The sequence below is a fragment of the Gymnodraco acuticeps genome, unplaced genomic scaffold (genome assembly GCF_902827175.1).
Source record: "Gymnodraco acuticeps unplaced genomic scaffold, fGymAcu1.1, whole genome shotgun sequence".
Lineage (NCBI taxonomy): Eukaryota > Metazoa > Chordata > Actinopteri > Perciformes > Bathydraconidae > Gymnodraco > Gymnodraco acuticeps.
Window position 1 is genome coordinate 93,946 of NW_022990837.1, and position 21,150 is coordinate 115,095.

A 21,150-nucleotide genomic window follows, 5' to 3' on the forward strand; every position below is an offset into this window, starting at 1 on the left:
ACTTCCAGCAGCTGGTGGTGGTTAAAGAAGAGGTTCCCCCTGATCAGCAGGAGTGGAGCTCCAGTCTGGACCAGGAGGACCCAGTGCCCCCCCCCACACATTAAAGAGGAACAGGAGGAACTCTGGAGCAGTCAGGAGGGAGAGCAGCTTCAAGGGCTGATGGAGGCTGATATCACCAAGTCCACATTCACTCCTGTCCCTGTGAAGAGTGAAGATGAAGAAGAGAAACCTCAGTCCTCTCAGCTTCATCAAAGACAAAATGAACATATGGAAACAGAAGATGATGGAGAGGAATGTGGAGGACCAGGACCAGCCAGGAACTCAGATCCAGAGATACATTTACAACCAGAGACTGAGGACAACCCTGGAAGCTCTTCTGAACCTGACACTGAAGATACTGGAGATTTGAAGGAGCCCAGAGAACCTATGCATATGCCAAATCAGGAAGACCCAGAGCCCCCCCCACACATTAAAGAGGAGCAGGAGGAACTATGGAGTATTCAGGAGGGAGAGCAGCTTCAAGGGCTGGAGGAGGCTGATATCACCAAGTCCACATTCACTCCTGTCCCTGTGAAGAGTGAAGATGATGAAGAGAAACCTCAGTCCTCTCAGCTTCATCAAAGACAAACTGAACACCTGGAAACAGAAGCTGATGGAGATGACTGTGGAGGACCAGAACCAGCCAGGAGCTCAGATCCAGAGAGACATTTACAACCAGAGACTGAGGACAACCCTGGAGACTGTTCTGAACCTGACACTGGAGATACTGGAGATTCGAAGGAGCCCAGAGAACCAGGTTCAAACTCTCAGAAAAATAAACAAGACCCTGTCTGTGATTCAAGACGTAGTACAGGAGAGAAACCATTCAGCTGCTCAGTCTGTGAGAAGTCTTTTAAACAGAGGGGACATTTAAAGGAACATATGAAAATCCATACAGGAAAGAAACCATTCAGCTGCTCAGTCTGTAAGAAATCATTTCCAACGAGAACAAATTTCCATAGACATTTGAGAACACACACAGGAGAGAAACCATTCAGCTGTGCAGTCTGTGAGAAAGCTTTTGCCCTGAAAGAACCTTTACAACGACACATGAGAATCCACACAGGAGAGAAACTATTCAGGTGCTCAGTCTGTGAGAAATCTTTTGCACAGAGAGGATATCTAAAAGACCACATGATAGTCCACACAGGAGAGAAACCATTCTGCTGCTCAGTCTGTGAGAAATCTTTTAAACGGAGAGAAAGTTTAAAGGAACATATGAAAATCCATACAGGAGAGAAACCATTCAGCTGCTCAATCTGTAAGAAATCCTTTCCAACGAGAGCACATTTCCATCGACACTTGAGAATCCACACAGGAGAGAAACCATTCAGCTGTACAGTCTGTGAGAAAGCTTTTGCCCTGAATGCAACTTTACAACGACACATGACAAACCACACAGGAGAGAAACCATTCAGCTGCAGTGTCTGTGAAAAAAGATTTACACAGAGCTATCAGGTCAAAATCCATAAGTGTGTTGGTCGTCAGTCCTCACAGCTTCATCAAACTCAAACTGAAGAGATCAGAGAGGCAGAGCCTCCAGCCAGCAGCTCAGCTGAACACATGGAAACAGAAGCTGATGGAGAGGACTGTGGAGGACCAGAACCAGCCAGGAACTCAGATCCAGAGAGACATTTACAACCAGAGACTGAGGACAACCCTGGAGGCTCTTCTGAACCTGAGACTGAAGACAGTGATTATTGTTAGGTTTAAACTATTTGGGTAAGTCCCAGTAAGTCGTATATAATGCGATAACTTGACGTTTTGTGATGAAAATGTTTTGGTCCAAGTAAAGAGAGGACTGTGGAGGACCAGAACTGTCAACATTTATAACCAGAGACCGAGGAGGTTTCCATATTGGGATATATAATTAAAACAAAAGTTAATATAATCAAATATAATTTTGTAGAATCCACAATGTAAAATGCATGATATGTCACTCTATACTTATTTACTAAATGTACACGGTTTGTTAAACTGACATGAAAGAGTTTAAGTTCTGATATAGTTTATCACTAAAGGTGTCACTATTCAGCAGAGGGAAGACACCCTTACTCTCACAGCAGGAGGCCCCTGACTCAATGGGATATTACTGTAAGCTTTAGTTTAGTCTTTGAGGCAAGTCTGGACATGTCCAGTCTCACACCTGGAAGCAATGACTCTTCTCCACATACATGGGTCTGTTGGTGTGCATTCGCTTCTGCTTCTGTTGGTATGATTTAAAAGCAGCAGCTGGGAGAGGAAAAAAGCTCTTAGGGTTCTTAACCGGGAATCTCTCCCTAGACGTTATTTACCCGCTGTCATCATGAGGAAATCTCTCTGGAGATATGCAGGGAGTTTTAACAGAAAGGAAAACATGTTAACCGGTAAATTCATCATTAATACCAGAGAGTAAGACATTGTATAACTGTCACATTGTAACCAGATAAAGTAAAAAAAACGGTGTTAGAGTGTGGACCATCTCTTCAAATAAAACCATCCCACCTATTTGGACTGGGGTAACCTAAATTAATTCTGCGCTGTCCTCTTCTGATTTAGGGTAAGATTGCCACACTCACACTTAGGTAGGGTCACACCTCATAACAGATACTAGAATCCTACGGGATCGCTGTAGTAAGATGTTGGAGGTCTTCTATCAATCAATCAATCAATGTTTATTTATATTGCCCAATATCACAAATGTTACATTTGTCTCAGTGGACTTTACAGTTTGTACAAAATATCAGTATGACACCCTCTGTCCTTAGACCCTCACATCGTACAAGGAAAAACTTCCAAAGAAAACCCACAGTTTAAAGGGAAAAATGGGAGAAACCTCAGGGAGAGCAACAGAGGAGGGCTACCTATGTTGCAAATGTATTATCTTTTCAATTTACACACGGCATCTATTGCACGTCTGTCCGTCCTGGGAGAGGGATCCCAAAAACATTGCTGTTAAAGTAAGAACACATGACATTGAAACCTACATCAGTGATGGCCTTCTTGGCCTTCTCCTCTGCATTCCTTGCTTCCTGAACAATGTCATCCACTTCACCCTGGATCTGGACCAGGTCTGTCTCAAGCTTCTTCTTGGTGTTCACAAGGCTTGTGTTCTAAAAGGTTCAAAGATTTAGCCTCCTAAGTCAACAGCTGTCTAATATTCACAATATGTACGATCTCATTAGATTCTTGAATGATTGAAAACATGATTGTGTTTGTTCACCTGAGAGTGCAGGAGTCCAACACGCTCACTGGCATCAACCAGCTCTTGCTCAGCAATTTTGCGACTTCTCTCTGTCTGTTCCAGAGCAGCTCTAAGTTCCTCAATTTCAGCCACCATAAGACCGTTTCTACGATCCACCATAGCAGCCTGCTCCTTGAAGTCCTCCTGGGCTCTGACAGCATCATCAAGGTGCAGTTGAGCATCCTAGTGATAAAACCATCAGAAATATATCCATGAATGCCAAAAGTAGCCTTATGTAACACTTGTGTTTTATACAATACCTTCAGCTGTGCCTGCACATTCCTGAGCTGCTTCTGGGACTCAGCAGCCTGGCGGTTGGCATGGCTGAGCTGAATCTCCATCTCATTCAGATCTCCCTCCATCTTCTTCTTGATTCTCAGGGCATCGTTCCTGCTCCTGACCTCAGAATCCAGAGTGCTCTGCATGGAGTCAGTCACTCTCTGGCTGTTCCTCTTGATCTGTTCCATCTCTTCATCTTTCTCTGCCAGCTTCCTGTCCACCTCACCCTTAATCTGGGTGAGCTCCAGCTGAACACGAAGGATCTTAGACTCTTCATGTTCCAGAGTTCCCTAATGAAATCAAACAATGAAACACTCATCTTTGCCTTCAAACACTGATACATTAGTCAATGAATTTTAATGTTATAAACTCCCAGAAAAAAACAATACCTCAGCCTCTTCAAGAGCTGTCTGGATCTCAGTCTTCTCTGTCTCCACCTGCTTCTTGGACTTCTCCAGCTCATGGATGTTCTTGCCAGTCTCACCAATCTGTTCAGTCAGATCTGAGATCTCCTCTGCAGAAAGATACATGTGTTTTATCATATTGTTGAACCTTACAACAGATAGAGCCAGAAATCTAGGTGTAGTCATGGACTCTGACCTGAGTTTCAACAGTCACATTAAAACAGTTACTAAATCAGACTACTATCACCTAAAGAACATATCTAGGATTAAAAGACTAATGTCACAGCAGGATTTGGAAAAACTTGTCCATGCTTTTATCTTCAGTAGACTCGACTACTGCAATGGTGTCTTCACAGGTCTCACTAAAGAATCTATTAGGAAGCTGCAGCTGATTTAGAACGCTGCTGCTCGAGTCCTCACTAACACTAAGAAAGTGGATCACTCCTGTTCTGAAGTCTTTACACTGGCTTCCTGTGTGTCAAAGAATAGATTTCTAAATACTGCTGCTGGTTTATAAAGCACTGAATGGTTTAGGCCCAAAATACATTTCTGACCTCCTGCTAAATGATGAACCATCCAGATCTCTCAGGTCTTCAGGGACTGGTCAGCTTTCTGTCCCCAGAGTCAGAACTAAACATGGAGAAGCAGCGTTCAGTTCTTATGCTCCAAATATCTGGAACAAACTCCCAGAAACCTGCAGGTCCGCTGCAACTCTGACTACTTTTAAATCCAGCAAGAAGACTTTTCTTTTTGTCGCTGCTTTTAATTGAAACTGAGCCGTTGTTCATCAGTAAAGTGGAACTTCTGTGTGAACTATTCACATCTTAAACTGCACTGTAACTTTTTATTCATGCATTTTTTCTTTTAATGTTTCTTTTATTATCTTTTCTTTTTAATGACTGTTTTTAAATGCCTTTGTCTGAATGTCTTTCATTTTTGTAAAGCACCTTGAATTGCCTTGTGTTGAAAGGTGCTATATAAATAAACTTGCCTTGCCTAAATTGTACATTATGTAGAACTCACGTTGCAGATTCTTGTTTTCACGCTTCATGGTCTCCAGATGATCAAGAGCCTCCTCATAAGAGTTCTTCATCTTGAACAGCTCAGTGCTGAGAGAACGAGCCTCCTTCTGTGCTCCCTCAAGCTCTGCCTGACCCTCCTCGTGCTTCTGCTTCCACTCTGCCAACACCTGAATAATACAATTCATACAGTTCATTTGGTTATGTTCACGTAAGAGGGCGAAATAAATATTCATGTCATTGTTTGTGTGGTTTGGCCATAAAGTAAGTTGTGTTACCTTGTCAAAGTTCCTCTGCTTTTTGTCCAGGTTGGCAGCAAGGCCATTGGCCCTCTCCACATCAATCATGAGGTCCTCCACCTCACTCTGGAGCCTCTGTTTGGTTTTCTCAAGAGAAGCACTCTTGGAATTCACTGCCTCAATCTGTTCCTCAGCCTCCTGAAGGCGCTGGGCAAGCTTTTTCCTGTTTGGAAATTGAGGTATTTGTGGCTCAGTTAAACTCGTAAAGTTACAAGTTATTTTCTAATTATATTTGCATATATGAAAGTAAGAAGCTATACACATTTTAAAATACTAATATCATTATCAGCAATTCAGGAATCAGTAGAGTTGCTGCTAGAATGCTACACTTCTGGCCATTTAACAGTTTGAATGTCACTCACTTGGATTCCTCAAGCTCCTCAGTGCGCTGGATAGCATCAGTTTCATACTTGGATCTCCACTGAGCCACCTCGCTGTTGGCCTTGGACATTCCACGCTGCAGCTCAGCCTTGGCCTCCTGCTCCCTGCAATCAACCCGCCATGACTGTGATCTGCTGAGGGAGGAGCAGGAGGCCAAGGGACAAGGGGCAAGAGCATTCTTGGCCTGTTGTAAGAAATATTATTAACCTTTACACCATTTCTAAATCACAAACAAATGATACAAATACACACTATCTTAATGGTTTCTTACCTTAACCTCCTCCTCAATTTGTCTCTTCAATTCATCAATCTGCTGTGTGGAGGCCTGCTTGCCTCTGGTCAACTGAGAGACAAGAGCTTCCTTCTCTTCAACTTGACGGCTGAACTCACCTTGTGTGAACAATATTATAATACGTTAGTTTGTGCAACGTTTCTCAATCATACACTCCAAAGACCGTTCACCAAAAACATGTAGATACCATTTTCTGTCAGGAGACGTGCTTTCTGTGAACTTGTGTCATTGATCTGGCGGACGTTTTCATCATTCTTGGTCTTCAGTTCGCTAAGTTGGTCCTCAAGAGTGCGGCACATCTTTTCAAGATTTCCCTAATGAGGAAGAAATAAACAAGATCAATGATCAGATTTTATTCACAAAATAATTTACGTGATGTACTATATTCATATTGGTAACATCATATACTAATACAAAAGCATGTAATGCTAGTGTACCTTTGCCTTAGCAACATTCTCCATGTTGCTGGAGAGGTCATCAATCTCCATCTTGTATTCACTCTTTTCCTTCTCAAGCTTCTGCTTGACACGCTGGAGGTTGTCGATCTGCTCTCCCAGCTCAGCAACACTGTCAGCCTGCTTCTTGCGAAGGGCAGCAGCAGTTGCTTCGTGCTGCAGAGTGGACTCCTCAAGGTCACGACGGAGCTTCTGGAACTCAGCCTCACGCTTCTTGTTTATCTCAATCTGAGCAGCGATGGCACCTCCAGCCTCCTCCAGCCTCTCACTGATCTCCTCAAGTTCCCTGGAGAGGTCAGCTCTCTGCTGGCAACCGGTAATTGTTTGAGCAACCCATCCGAACCTTTGCAGGGGATGCCCACTGCGGGTGGCAGAACAGACCTGAATCCAGTAGACTTCTCAGAATGACTAGAGATCTTCTCATAGTCCAAAACAGTTAACAGGCACAGCAGAATCCCGATATGGGCAATTTTCCCAGACCATCAATCAATCAATCAATGTTTATTTATATAGCCCAATATCACAAATGTTACATTTGTCTCAGTGGACTTTACAGTTTGTACAAAATATCAGTATGACAATACGACACCCTCTGTCCTTAGACCCTCACATCGTACAAGGAAAAACTTCCGAAGAAAACCCACAGTTTAAAGGGAAAAATGGGAGAAATCTCAGGGAGAGCAACAGAGGAGGGATCCCTCTCCCAGGACGGACAGACGTGCAATAGATGCCGTGTGTAAATTGAAAAGATAATACATTTGCAACATAGGTAGACCAGCACACAGTATCCGCGATGTTCCTGGAGCAAAATCAGCACAGCAGCCAAAGACAGGCGAAAACAGCAACGTGGAAGCGCTCCGGTCCCTCCGTGGTATCCCCGGGGTGAAAGCAGGCCTCTGCAACAGCAGAACCAGGACAGGTGGAAAGCAGGCCCCAGCGGTGGTAAAATCATCCTCCGTACAGCAGCACACGCCCGGTGGAAGCAGGCCAAGCCCGAAGCGTGGATCCACTCCGTCTCTCCGCAACGACTCCGGGGTAAAAACCTCTCCAGTACAGCCGTATTCTACAGGTGGGAGCAGGCCTCCGTAGATCGCAGATCGCAGATCGCAGGCAGCAACAGGTGGAGCCGCTCCGTCTCTTCGCGACGAGCAGGCCTCCGTAGATTGCAGATCGCAGGCAGCAACAGGTGGAGCCGCTCCGTCTCTTCGCGACGTCTCCGGAGGAAAAACACCTCAGTACAGCAGCACTCGACAGGTGGGAATAGGCCTCGGCAGATCGCAGACAACTAAAACTACTACTTGTATAAGCAGGGATGGCTAAAAGTTTGTAAGCAGGAGAGCTAGATGCTAACAAATGCCAGATGCTAACAGGTAGTGCGAGCCTGTAGACATTGCGACTGCCTCCAATGACAGCGTAGGATCGACTAGATCTTCAAAAAGCTTCAAAGCTTCATGAAGCTTCATCTCACCATCACTAGGTCCAGTGTTTCCTAAAGGAGGTTATAAAGGAAGTATTGAGGCTCCTTTCCTATCATCTAGAGCAGTGCTTCTCAAACTTTTCTCAGCCAAGTACCCTCTGACCGACCCCGAAAAAGTTTGATAGATAAAGCCTATATAAGTAATTACAATATAGTGATGTCCCCTCAGTGTGTGATTTATTAACTCCTTCATGCATGAATTACAACAAACTAAGGATATTTTCATCTTTATGCATTTTTTAAAAACAGATTTTTAAGTAATATATGTTTAACAAACCAATGAACAAAATGATATATCATGCAAAAACTATAAAATATGAAAGCCCATGCATATACAAGAAAAGCAGCATTTAATTAGCAGTCTCTAATGCAGTGACCACAATGCACGAAAGGGTTAAAAAAAACAACGTTGTAACAGAAAACAAATTGTAATTCTAAGCAAACTATGTAAATAATACTGCAATGATACTATTTAGGAGTTTTAGGTCCTCAGCAATCGTGTACGGCTTTTTGGCTTTAGCGATGCGCCTCCAGTGCTTTGGCTGATGTTGTGGAGGCTTTTCGCATCATCTCTTGTGAGGATCTGTACTCATATTTTTATTTTATGTATCTTATTATATTTAATTTGTTATCAATTGACTATATTTCACACACAAAAAAATCTTCCCGCAGGATAAGTATTTTAATTATGTATTCATGTATTTTCTCTATTATATATAGATTAGTCGTTCTCTTGTATTGAATGTTCCAGGTTGTATTGCCCCCATGTGTTGCTGTAGCTCCACCCCTTGATGGCACTGTGGCCGTGTCTCAATTCAGGGGCTGCACCCTTCGGAGTACGCAGCCCGGGTAGGCTGGACCGAGCGGCCTACGAAATGAGACGGTCTAGCTTACGGAGGGCTTCGTATTTACGTCACGTGATACGTGCTGTTCGGTTGCACTGCTCCAGCAGCCTGCTAGCAAATTAGCTTACAAGCTAACTCAGCTGAAAATGATCCAGAAACTTTACTTTTACTTTTACATTTTTTGGAGTCTGCGATGAATTAAAGAGGACCATGGCCAGGCAAATAAGATGAAGCTGTTCCTTTAGCCCCCAGTAATGTTACATTAGTAAGTTAACAAGTAAATGATATATAGCTGATGTAATTTAATCATATTATTTCATATTTAAAATAAGTCTTAATTTGTCTGTACTAATAAAACATATAGATTGATTCTTAACAATATTAGTGTTCTAATCTTAATAGCTGTGATCATAACAGTTTATATTCTCCTTCTGCCCCTAAACCAGATGATGTCCCACTGACCCCAGGTCAGCATCTCCAGGTCCAGCAGCACCGTGACCCCCGCTCTGCTGAAATACACAATTAAACATTTTCTATGACCTATTTTTTGTATTAATCAAATTAAACTGAAGACAGTTTAATGACCTAGAGATATCCTATTATTCCACTGCTTATGTACACATGTTTTAAATAATGGTTAAAACCTCAGTAAATGAAATGAACAATGTGTTTAACAATTACAATTTAATATTGTATTTTCATCTTATCACAAACTAGAGGTAAGAATATATCCATCCTCTCTCTGCAGCTTCATGTCTTCTATTATTATAACTTTCATCATTGAGACAGAGGAAATCAATCATGTTATTTAACATCACCAGCAGTAACACAAATATCAGCAAAAGTGTGTTTATGGAGTTGTTTATTTGTATTATATGTGCAGCAAGTATATAGAAGCAGCTGTTTGGGGAATCAGACAGACTCAAGCTATAATCATTAGATATCTATTCAAAGAAAGGACACATACAAAATCTAATTCTGAAAGTAACACACAAGTCTGTAGGACGGCAGTAAGCAGAGGTCTGGGTGGAGGATGCTCCTGATGCAACCTGATCTCACCAGAATGCGTGACTCCACCACGACTCATTAACACCGCATTGCGTGGTGGACTCACGAACTTTGTTACATGTACGTGTCTGCACCACGCAAACAACCCCAATGTAAAGTGAATGAGGCTCTTTTGTCGTGGTGCACACACGCATTTCTACAACGTCCCGCAGTGAGCTTTTATTCTATAAAACGTTTTTTAAATCTACTTTATAGCTTGTAGTAACTCGCGGGAGGCTTATTTTATTTTATTTGTATTCATAATATTAAAAAAAAATCGTCAGAATGTATTATGGTACATTAGTTACAAATTGTTGTTCTCAAAAAACAGTGCATTGTGTGTAATACAACTGTGACTTTTATTAAATTAGTTAGTTTTTAATGAAGGCCAGAGCTTCAGCTGTGTCAAATAGATTGTTCCCTTTAATTAACGTTTTTTAAAAGAACATTATATTCCTATTTGATCATGTCCCCTTTATTGTATTACGGAGAGCAATGTGAGCATCCATTCCCATTGGATAACGGAGGATTTTACACCCGGAAGTAAGTATTCTCTTTGCTGTCGATTGATTTTACAGTGATATCTGCACTACTCATCAACTCAAATACACCAGATTATCCTTGTTGATTACACAACATTGATTGGTTTAAATTGTGTGCAATGCTTTTGTAATTTTCCCCTTCGATTCGGAGAAACACATATTTGTTCAGTTTAGGATGGCCGAAGACACTACACTACCCAGAATCCTCAGTTATCGTTTGGGACTACACCATGTACTCTGCTTGACAAACCCCGTGGTTTGTCCTCAAGCTCTGTGATTGGATGTTGGAGTGGCAGTGTGCGAAGTTTACGCTGAGCGACAAACAGCATTTGTAAATGGAATGACGGCACACTATTCAAAACAGGAATCGAACGTCTCCTGCCCCTCCCCCCCTTAGGTCACAGGCTCCTCCAACAGTGCAACACAATAAAACAGATACACGGAAAAAATAGTGCAAGTCAATACAAAAAGAAAAATAGTAAAAAGTGAAATAGTGCAATAAGAGTTTCTATACAAGTGATTGGAATATATGATATATTAGACAAATCATTTCTAAGTAGCAGCCAGATGAATGTTATGGATGTTATTTCAAAGTTCAGGTGTTTTAGTCTTATGGCCTGTGGGATGAAACTGTCCCTGAGTCTGGTGGTTTTAGTCCGGATGTAAGATAAGATAAGATAAGATGGTACTTTATTGATCCCAATTTGGGACATTGTTTTTGTTGCAGCAGCATAAAAGACAAGGCATTTTACAATAAAACAAAACCACAAATAAACATGAATACAAAAGAAAAGAAAAGAAAAAAGAAAATATACGTGTTGAAATAGAAAACATACATGTAGATATTATATATGCAAATATACTTATTCAAAAATATATGACAATGGAATATGGAATATCAAATATTGAACAGATTATATATGTGTAAAATGTACAGCAAGGTTGTATTACAAGAGAAACTATGGAGCAGAGAGTTCTCTTCCAGCCAGAGGTGATTTATTGTACAGTGGGCAGGAATGTGTTCCTGTATCGGTCCTTGAGACAGCGGAGCTGCAGCAGTCTGTTGGAGATGGAGCTCCGTTGACTGTCCAGCTGCAGGTGGAGAGGATGGGTGGGTTATCCATGATGGACAACAGCCTGTTCAGTGTCCTCCTCTCCACCACAGCTTCAAAGGGGTCCAAGTTTACAGTGTTGACAAAATAAAATATACTGCTGTTTCTGGTTTAGTTTACGACGGATATATTTAGTTATTGTTTTGATATTTGTAACAAAAGCGATGGAAAAAACCCCACAGCAACACAGAAAAGATGGTCTTAACATGACCCAGCGGTCTAGTAGTTAATAAAAAACAATAATATCAAAACAAATAATTACTACTAACTTTATTGTGAAATTAAAACAAAACGGTAAAAGAATAGTTTCCGGTCTATTCTGAGCCCGATCTCTGTAGATAAATACAAATAAAGAACTACGACAGATGTGTAATATTTAATGCAGCCAAACCATTTATTACAATGCATTCATGTGATGACTTTCAAAGAGTAAAGCAAGCACTGCTGAATAAAGTATGATTTATCTTTTACGAAACGTTTTTTTATATGGAATGCAGTTGGAGGTCAACTAATCACAGAGCTTGAGGCAGCGGAACAATAGCTGAGGATTCTGGGTAGTGTAGTGTCTTCGGCCATCCTAAACTGAACAAATATTTGTTTCTCCGAATCTAATGGGAAAATTACAAAAGCATTGTACACAATTTAAACCAATCAATGTTGTGTAATCAACAAGGATAATCTGGTGTGTTTGAGTTGATGAGTAGTGCAGATATCACTGTAAAATCAATCGACATTACATTACATTACATTACATTGCATTTAGCTGACGCTTTTATCCAAAGCGACTTACAATAAGTACATTCGACCAGGAAGACACAACCTTGAAGAAAACAGAATCATATAAGTACATCAGGTTTCATAGAGCCAAACATTTCAAGTGCTACTCAACTGGCTTTAGGTAAGCCAGTCCTTTATTAGTATACAAGTGCTTCGTTAATCGTTCTAACGCTCGAAGTGGAGTCGAAAGAGATGAGTTTTCAGTTTGCGCCGGAAGATGTGCAAGCTATCTGCCGTCCTGATGTCAATGGGGAGCTCATTCCACCATCTTGGAGCCAGGACAGCAAACCCACGTGTTTTCGCCGATGGGAACTTGGGTCCCCCTCGCAGCGAGGGCGCAGCGAGTCGTTTGGCTGATGCAGAGCGTAGTGCACGCGCTGGGGTGTACGGTTTAACCATGTCCTGGATGTAGGAAGGGCCAGATCCATTCGCAGCATGGTAAGCAAGTACCAGTGTCTTGAAGTGGATTCTAGCAGTTACTGGAAGCCAGTGAAGGGAGCGGAGGAGCGGAGTGGTGTGGGAGAATTTAGGAAGGTTGAAGACCAGACGAGCCGCTGCATTCTGGATGAGCTGCAGAGGTCGGATGGCACATGCAGGTAGACCAGCCAGGAGGGAGTTGCAGTAGTCTAGGCGTGAGATGACGAGAGCCTGGACCAGAACCTGAGTCGCTTTCCGAGTCAGCTGGGGACGTATCTTCCTGATGTTGTAAAGCGTGTATCTGCAGCAACGGGTTGTAGCAGCGATGTTTGCAGTGAAGGACAGGCTGTTATCTAGGGTCACACCCAGATTCCTTGCAGTCTGAGTCGGGGAAACAACTGAGGTGCCGATGTTGATTGTCAGGTCAAGAGTTGGACAATCTTTAAGGAGAATACTCACTTCCGGGTGTAAAATCCTGCGTTATCCAATGGGAATGGATGCTCACATTGCTCTCCGTAATACAATAAAGGGGACATGATCAAATCGGAATATAATGTTCTTTTAAAAAACGTTAACTAAAGCGAACAATCTATTTGACACAGCTGAAGCTCTGGCCTTCCTTAAAAATAAACTAATGTAATACAAATCACAGTTGTATTACACACAATGCACTGTTTTTTGAGAACAAAAATGTGTAACTAATGCACCATAATACATTCTGACGAAAAAACGTTTTATAGAATAAAAGCTCACTGCTGGACGTTGTAGAAATGCGTGTGTGCACCACGACAAAGGAGCCTCATTCACTTTACATTGGGGTTGTTTGCGTGGTGCAGACACGTAAATGTAACAAAGTTCGTGACTCCACCACGCAATGCGGTGTTAAGGAGTCGTGGTGGAGTCACGCATTCTGGTGAGATCAGGTTGTCCCAACCCAGTCTCATAAAAAAACGTGTAATAACTATGTTGGTCCACAACGTAGGACGTAGTATTTCTACAAAAACGCCTCTGAAATTGTAAAATCCCTACGTTTTTTTTCACCATTCATTCCAATGGCTGGCGTCTATGTCACGTGATCTTCACATTTTTCCCTGCAGAAAAAAAAAACATGGCCGAACTTCGTTTTATTCTCGGTGTAAAATGCCTATTTTAAAGTTAGTTTGGCCATTAAAATGCGTTTTGATGTCATTTGATGCGAGAAATATGAGTTGTTATTTCAGATTATGTGTGCAGTTGATGCACATGATCTTTAGTTTGCTAGTTATTACGAAGATTACTTCAGGAAATGGTGTCGATACAATGTTTTCATTGTTACCAAGGTGGTTGCTAGGGACGCTGCTATCGATATTATTTCTGTTATGTTGTTTAACAGTTTAATGGTGTAATCTTTATTGCTACCCCCTTCCCCGTCAATGTATAGTGTTGGTCCACAGCTCAAACGTATTAGTTTAACAAAATCTGCATCTAAAATTGTGGCATATATGCTACGTTATTTTCCCCTGTGCAATTCCAGTCTCACATCTCACATCACATCGTCATAAACAAATACCGGAAACAGACCGAAAACACTTTATTCCGAGTGTGCTTGCTTTTCTCTTTGAAAGTCATCACATAACGGCATTGTAATACACGGTTCGGCTGCATTAAATATTACATATCTGCCGTAGTTCTGTATTTATAGAGCCCTGATGAGAAGACTTCTAGACAAACATGAGGAACTGAAAACGTGACGTGGATCATAAATATATCAGCCATTAAACAACATCTTACATTTCTTTTCACACAATACGTCTCCTTGCAGTATCAACACTAATTCGGCTGACTTTTATATTTGATCCAATTGGTAGATAGGCTGTATTTACACCATAAAGGTGCACAGCTGATATAAAGGGACACCTAGTGGTTAAAGCATGTTATTGAATTTCATTATTTGTATTATTAGATATTAATAGGATCCCTATAAAGTACATTCATTACTCGTTATTCTCTACTAATAGTTAATTAAAGACTGTATATAATGACTATTTTGCACATCCCTTTCAAGATTTGAAGATTTTCTAAGGTTTATTGACATATCATATATGCCCACACAACTATGGTGTAGTTATGCATTGAATGAAAAACTTTGTGTATACCTCCAGCAATGTTAACTATGTTGAAGCACTTATTTTAACTGATATTATACACATGTATTATACTCTTATATAAGATGTATGTAGATAGTATAAGAAATGTGCAGAATACGACAATTTAATGGTGGAGGTACACACATATCACACGGAGGCGTGTGGCGCAGTGGATAGAGCCTTGGTGTTGGGATCAGGGGGTCACAGGTTCAAACCCCACTGCAGTCAGCATGTCGTTGTTTCCCTGGGCAAGACACTTCACCCCAAATTGCTCCTGGGGATTGCCCACAGTATTGAGTATGTAAGTCGCTTTGGATAAAAGCGTCTAATAAGTAACATGTAATAATAATGTAATAATGATAATATTGATAGATGTCTTGTAATGCACTGTTGAGGAACCTGCGACCAAAGTTTTTCATCTCCGGCCTTGTCAGGTATTGAACAATCAATCAATAAAGAACACAGAATTATTAAATATAAAACACAGAATTTGTGTGATTATACTAAATGATTTACAAATAAACACCACTGCATATTTACAACTGTTACACATGCTGATGTAACGCAAATGTTTCCAACTTGGGATCAATAAAGTATATATTATCTTAAGATGATCGATGGCTACTGCCATATTTGCAAAATGTGCCTCTGAACCTTGACAAGTGCATGTTTCAGGCTTATCAATTAACAACAGGAGGAGTCACAGACATAAGACCAGCTGTTAAATAAAGCTCTTCTGACCTTAGCTGGCATGTGGGTAATGTTACCCATTATGGGCACAAGCAATTTTCACCCATTTATTAATGATATGTTTTACATTTGAGTGTTTCGTATCCCCTAAACCTCCAGGGATGTACACAGTTTAATACTGGCTCTTCTTATTATGGGAAATACGAAAACGTCTTTTAAAACTACAACTCCCAGTAGAGACGTGCCATAGAACATGTTGCGAACATGGTTGCGAAAAAGCCAGCATGTGTAGTTCTGGGGACGGGGTGGGGGAGGGGGGGATGGGGCGGACCCGTTCAAATCCAGTTTTGGACAGTCTGCCGTGGTTCCATCCCATTTCAAGTGCTGTTCGACGCTCGGCACACTCTCCAATCACAGAGCTTGAGGACTATCACGGGGTTTGTCAAGCGAAGCGGAGAGAATACTTACTTCCGGGTGTAATATTCTGTGGAGGATGCTCCTGATGATGATCCGCTGTGAAACGAACATTCAATTCACGGGCAACAGCTCTGGTGGACATTCCTGCTGTCAGCATGCCAATTGAAAAAAAAAAAATGCAATGTAATGTAATTGCACGCTCCCTCAAAACTTGCGACATCTGTGGCATTGTATTGTGTGATAAAACTGAACATTTCAGAGTGGCCTTTTATTGTGGCCAGCCTAAGGCACACCTGTGCAATAATCATGCTGTCTAATCAGCATCTTGATATGCCACACCTGTGAGGTGGGATGGATTATCTCGGCAAAGGAGAAGTGCTCACTATCACAGATTTTTTCAGATTTGTGAACAATATTTGAGAGAAATGGTTATTTTGTGTCTATAGAAAATGTTTTAGATCTTTGAGTTCATCTCATGAAAAATGGGAGCAAAAACAAAAGTGTTATATTTTTGTTCAGTGTATATTTGCATCATTTTGAATCTTATATATGTTCAATACTTGAATCCATAGATCCAATGTGTGCACTGTTATTGGACCCATTTGAGTTTTGAGTTCCTTATATTGTTTATAATCCCCAATCATGTTTTGAATTTGAATCTGGTTTACTTCCTTTTACATATCCTTCCACTTTGCTCTAAATTCTGGTTCACACCAACAGTAAATAGGTCTTAGCTGAGCAGCATAGCAGTACTCCAGCAATTTCAGCAAACCCATACCGCCTCTTTCTTTGGGTGGCTGGAGAGTTCTGTTCCTAACTCTTGGCCTCTCCCCCCAAACAAATCTGGATATCAGTCCGTCCCAATGTATAAATGGACCTCTACTGGTGAATATTGGAATAGATAGAGACATCTAGGTAGAACATTAAGGTTCAAGGTTCTTTATTGTCAAATGCTACAGTAATTATGTCGTTGAAAATCTTAGGTCACAGGCTTCTCCAACAATGCAACACAATAATACAGATAAGCAGACAATATTAAAGCAATATTAAAGTATATCATATTAAAAGTAATACAAAAGAAAAATCGCGGATACAAGCGGCCGAGATGGGTTTTCTCCGCAGGGTGGCTGGTGTCTCCCTTAGGGATAAGGTGAGAAGTTCGGTCATCAGGGAGGGACTCGGAGTTGAGCCACTCCTCCTTCGCGTCGAAAGGAGCCAGTTGAGGTGGTTCGGGCACCTAGTTAGGATGCCACCTGGGCGCCTCCCTAGGGAGGTGTTCCAGGCACGTCCAGCTGGGAAGAGACCAAGGGGTAGACCTAGGACCAGGTTGAGGGATTATATCTCTTCGCTGGCCTGGGAGCGCCTTGGGATCCCCCAGTCAGAGCTGGTTGATGTCGCCAGGGAAAAGAAAGTTTGGGGCTCTCTGCTGGAACTGCTACCCCCGCGACCCGACCACGGATAAGCGGGAGAAGATGGATGGATGGATGGACAAAAGAAAAATAGTTCTAAAAAAAGTGAGAAAAAAAAGTGGAATAGTGCAATACCAGTCTATACAAGTTATTGGAATGATATATTAGATAATAGATAGATAATTACTAAGTAGCAGATGAATGTTGTGAAAGTGTTTCAGCAGTTCAGGTGTTTAACAGTCTTATTGCCTGTGGGATGAAGCTGTTCCTGAGTCTAGTGGTATTAGTCCGGATGCTGCGGTACCGCCTGCCAGACGGCAGCAGACTGAACAGTTTGTGGCTGGGGTGATGGGGGTCTTTTGTAATCCTGAGGGCTTTCTTCATGAGCCGCTGGGAGTAAAGGTCCTCCATGGATGGCAGCTCCGTCCTGGTGATGTGCTCTGCAGCTTTCACCACCCTCTCTAAAGCCTTACGATTGAGGGCGGTGCAGCTGTGTGACGACCCCTGCTTTGGTCTCCTGTGGTGTGTATGGCCCTTTAATGTTTCTCCTCTGCTTGTACCCGCACTGATTGAGGACACCTGACGGCTGGAACCGGAGGATTAAGAGGCCTGAGCCAGAGCCTCAATCTCTCTCCCCCCAGAGGACCGGACCTCGGAGAGCAGCGTCGCTTATTCCTTTTTGCCCTTTTGTTTGTTTTTTGGCCACATGGAGTTTTGCCAAATAAATACCTTTTCCTATACTTATTCTGGTCCTTCCTACGCTTTTTGTTATGGCCAAGAGCCAGGCCATGACAGCTGCCATACCAGGCCGTGATGCAGCCAGTGATGCAGCCAGTTTAAGTTTAACGATTTCAATTCTTGAGTTTAGGTCGAGTGGTAAGGTGGACCACGTTGTTATATCTTTTTTTATTTCTTGGTCTAATTTGTCGTAATTCGCTCTTTACAAATCAGAGATGTTTTTAGCACAATGTACATTTTACATTTATATTTAATTTAATATTCCATTCCTTACACACTTAATGTATATAATATCCTGCTTTATATTTGGTAAATTGGTATTTCAAAATGTATATTTTCTTCTCTTTTAATGCTGTTTAATTTGTCTTTTGAAATGTTTACATTTTAGAAGTGTTTATTTCTACTCTTTTAATTTCTCTCATGTGCAATGCCTTGTCTTTTATGAATTGAATCATTTCCCAGATTGGGATCAATAAAGTGCATCTCATTTTATGCATTGGAAGTTATTATATATAGATCCTTTATCTTACCTCTTTCTAATCTACACACATAGAAGTATTTAACTGAAGTTACACAACAGTGTTGTTGATACAGAGTTGGAATTTATTCACACGTCACTACAGTGGGTAATGTTTTCAAGAAACATTGAAGAGTGCTGCCACATATGACACAGGGAAAAAAGAAAATACTCTGAACCCTTTCTTTGCCATTATATAAAAATAGTGTTGCTACAAAAGTATAAATGAGGCTTACTAATAAGACAACTCAGATCTGAAGCTACACAGGAATCTGCTGCCAAAGTGCAATAAAAAAGACAACATTAATAGAATCAAACCCTTTTTTGTTGCATTTTAGTAGAGTATACAAATAAATGGCTTTAAAATAGGATGCAAGCAACACTAGTTTCTTAACCTGAATTGATAATAGACTATAATCAATTTAAGTTTGCATTCTTATACCATTTGGTACAATAATTATAATGAATAAGTTCAAACACACTAAAACTTACAGCTGATTAATAACTTTATCTAACTTGAGTTTTTATTATATCAAAAACCTGTTGAAATGCTACTGTTATTTTTACTGTCCCCAAAAAGCACGTCGGCAGCCTCCAGGAATGCTTCTTTCACAACTTCGCCGTCTTTGAAAGACTTCATGTGTTTCGCAAGAACGTGACTGACACGATAAGATGCTCTGGTAGCAGCCTTGCTCTTGTTGTTGGGCCTGGTGAAAATGGACTGCTGTGCATTTAGCTGTCCTTTCAGGCCCCTCCCCTTTTGGGAGCGTAGGGCAGAATTAGGAGGGAATTCCGTCTCGTAGCGTTTGTGCACTGTTTTGAAATGCCGCTCCTAAATTACCCTTCTTCGGTAAAGCCACGCTCGCATTGCAGATGAGACAGATGGACTTTGAATTGGAATAGATACAAAAATAATCATCCTCCCACTCGGAGTGAAAATTATATATTTTGGGCTTTTTTGCTTCTGCCATAATTGCGGTCTTGTGTGTGTGCGGACTGTCACTCCTGTTGACATGGACAACGTCAGCTAACTAGTGCCCACTGCCCACCAGCCACGCCCCGACACATGGGGTCACGCCGGCCAATCACAAAGCTTTGATGCGTTCAAGTGAGTTATTCTGGCAAAGGAAGATTGTGTTATAGGACATTTTCGATAAAACAGAATATTGTTGTTCTATTTTTAGACACATCTCGCGATCGACTGGGAATCTCCCCGCGATCGACCAGCTCCACCCCTTGATGGCACTGTTTGTTTCTTCCCTTGGATCTCTATAAAATGTATTACAAACTACAACCCCCATGATGCATTAGCTGTTATCCCTGCTAACAGAGATACACTTGTTGAGACTGTAAAGAGTCAGAGACACTTTTAAAACTCATGCAGATAGTTAGGATGTGGACAAACTTTCCAAAAATCAGCTCCTCTCGTCTTTTCGTCTTGGTTTGGAAAATAAGAGAGGAGCTGGTTTTTGGACAATTCAACTGGCAACCAGGGTTTCTTGTTTACCCCCGGCTAACATGCTAATATGCAAACGGAGACCCTGAAACACAACTTCCAGTGCTGGCCACAATAAAACCCATGGTTTTCACTCTTCTTACAAATGTGACTTATAGGAAGAAGGGAAATACTAAGAATATAAATAAAGGTGTTTCAGGAGAAATAAACAGGTTTCTCTCCGCAGCTCCATGTCTGTGTATCTTAAAGGTTTAGGTCTTGTCTACGGGGAAATCATAGCCGCTTTTATTTTGAAGTCCTTTTCACCGGAAGTGATGGTCCCGCTCGTTCTAACGGAAATAACCAGATCGTGTCTCGTGGGTTCTCTCTCTACATCCATGGTTCTCTTTCGGTGTTCCTGAGACAGTGTGTGTGAGCAGCTGATCCATCCATCGTCTGTGTGTCTGGATGAACCTCTGACTCTGTGCTCTTTCTTCTGAAGCCTTTAGCTCGGACTCTAGAAGCTAGCTTAGCATGCTAGCTTAGCATGCTAGCTGGTAACACGCTAGCAACACAGAGTGAGAGAAACGGGAAGTGGTGATTTAGTAAACATGAGTGTTGTGCTGCTCTCGTTGGTGAAGCAGCGACTCACTGCAGCTGCTGAAGACATCTTTGTTCTGTTTGAAAGAACGATAGCAGAGTACGAGGAGGAACTGTCTCGTTCAAAACAGGAGAACGAGAGACACCGGAAACTACTGGACGCTGTTGTACAGCCTCAGATCCACAGAGCAGGTCTGTTCCCTCTTTACTAACTCTCTCTTTATTAGACTCTTTAGACTCTATTATCACTTTAGATTCTTTATTAAATCTCTCTTAATGTTCTTCTTCGGTTGGCAACCAACAAATGGGTGCGTTACCGCCACCTACTGGACAGGAGTGTTGAGCAGGAAAATTAAAATAATTCTAAATTCTTTCTCTTATTACAGTTGTTTTTAAGAATGTTTTCAGCAGTTTAAAGACTTCCTCTGATGTCCCCAGCAGATTCTCCACAGTAAGGCTGAGTTTTCCGTTAGCTAACTTAGTAGCTAGCACTCTCCTCTCATTTTCGTACTTGTGAGTGTCTGGTTTAGTCTTGTGTGTTCTTAACCGTGTAATGACCTTTTCTTCCCGTGGGCTCCTGCTTCGTCTTTTAAAGCTGTAATCTGTAACT

At 41.6% G+C, this 21,150-nt stretch overlaps 2 protein-coding genes across 4 annotated transcripts in view; one reads left to right on the top strand and one right to left on the bottom strand.

Moving 5' to 3' along the window:
• LOC117557233 (zinc finger protein 32-like) overlaps positions 1 to 21,150 on the top strand; it is a 57,348-nt gene that overhangs the window by 18,192 nt on the left and 18,006 nt on the right. Inside the window, exons 2-3 of one of the 3 annotated variants that reach the window (XM_034232958.1) lie at positions 1 to 83; positions 445 to 2,551. The exons of 1 other annotated variant lie outside the window; for it this stretch is intronic. In XM_034232958.1, the coding sequence (XP_034088849.1) occupies positions 1 to 83; positions 445 to 1,746 (1,385 nt within the window). In that variant the 3' untranslated portion in view covers positions 1,747 to 2,551. Of the gene's footprint in view, positions 2,552 to 21,150 lie in introns of those variants that run through there. One more of the 3 variants, XM_034232956.1, reaches the window with a different exon arrangement.
• The window catches only part of LOC117557241 (myosin heavy chain, fast skeletal muscle-like), a 27,535-nt gene continuing 8,564 nt past the window's right edge, over positions 2,180 to 21,150 (bottom strand). Inside the window, exons 4-15 of the mRNA XM_034232966.1 lie at positions 6,374 to 6,694; positions 6,124 to 6,250; positions 5,916 to 6,034; positions 5,626 to 5,828; positions 5,243 to 5,426; positions 4,969 to 5,134; positions 3,931 to 4,055; positions 3,523 to 3,831; positions 3,242 to 3,445; positions 2,994 to 3,131; positions 2,334 to 2,358; positions 2,180 to 2,271 (exon numbers count right to left, since the gene is read on the bottom strand). Coding sequence (XP_034088857.1) covers positions 2,180 to 2,271; positions 2,334 to 2,358; positions 2,994 to 3,131; positions 3,242 to 3,445; positions 3,523 to 3,831; positions 3,931 to 4,055; positions 4,969 to 5,134; positions 5,243 to 5,426; positions 5,626 to 5,828; positions 5,916 to 6,034; positions 6,124 to 6,250; positions 6,374 to 6,694 — 2,013 coding nt within the window. The remainder of the gene's footprint in view (positions 2,272 to 2,333; positions 2,359 to 2,993; positions 3,132 to 3,241; positions 3,446 to 3,522; positions 3,832 to 3,930; positions 4,056 to 4,968; positions 5,135 to 5,242; positions 5,427 to 5,625; positions 5,829 to 5,915; positions 6,035 to 6,123; positions 6,251 to 6,373; positions 6,695 to 21,150) is intronic.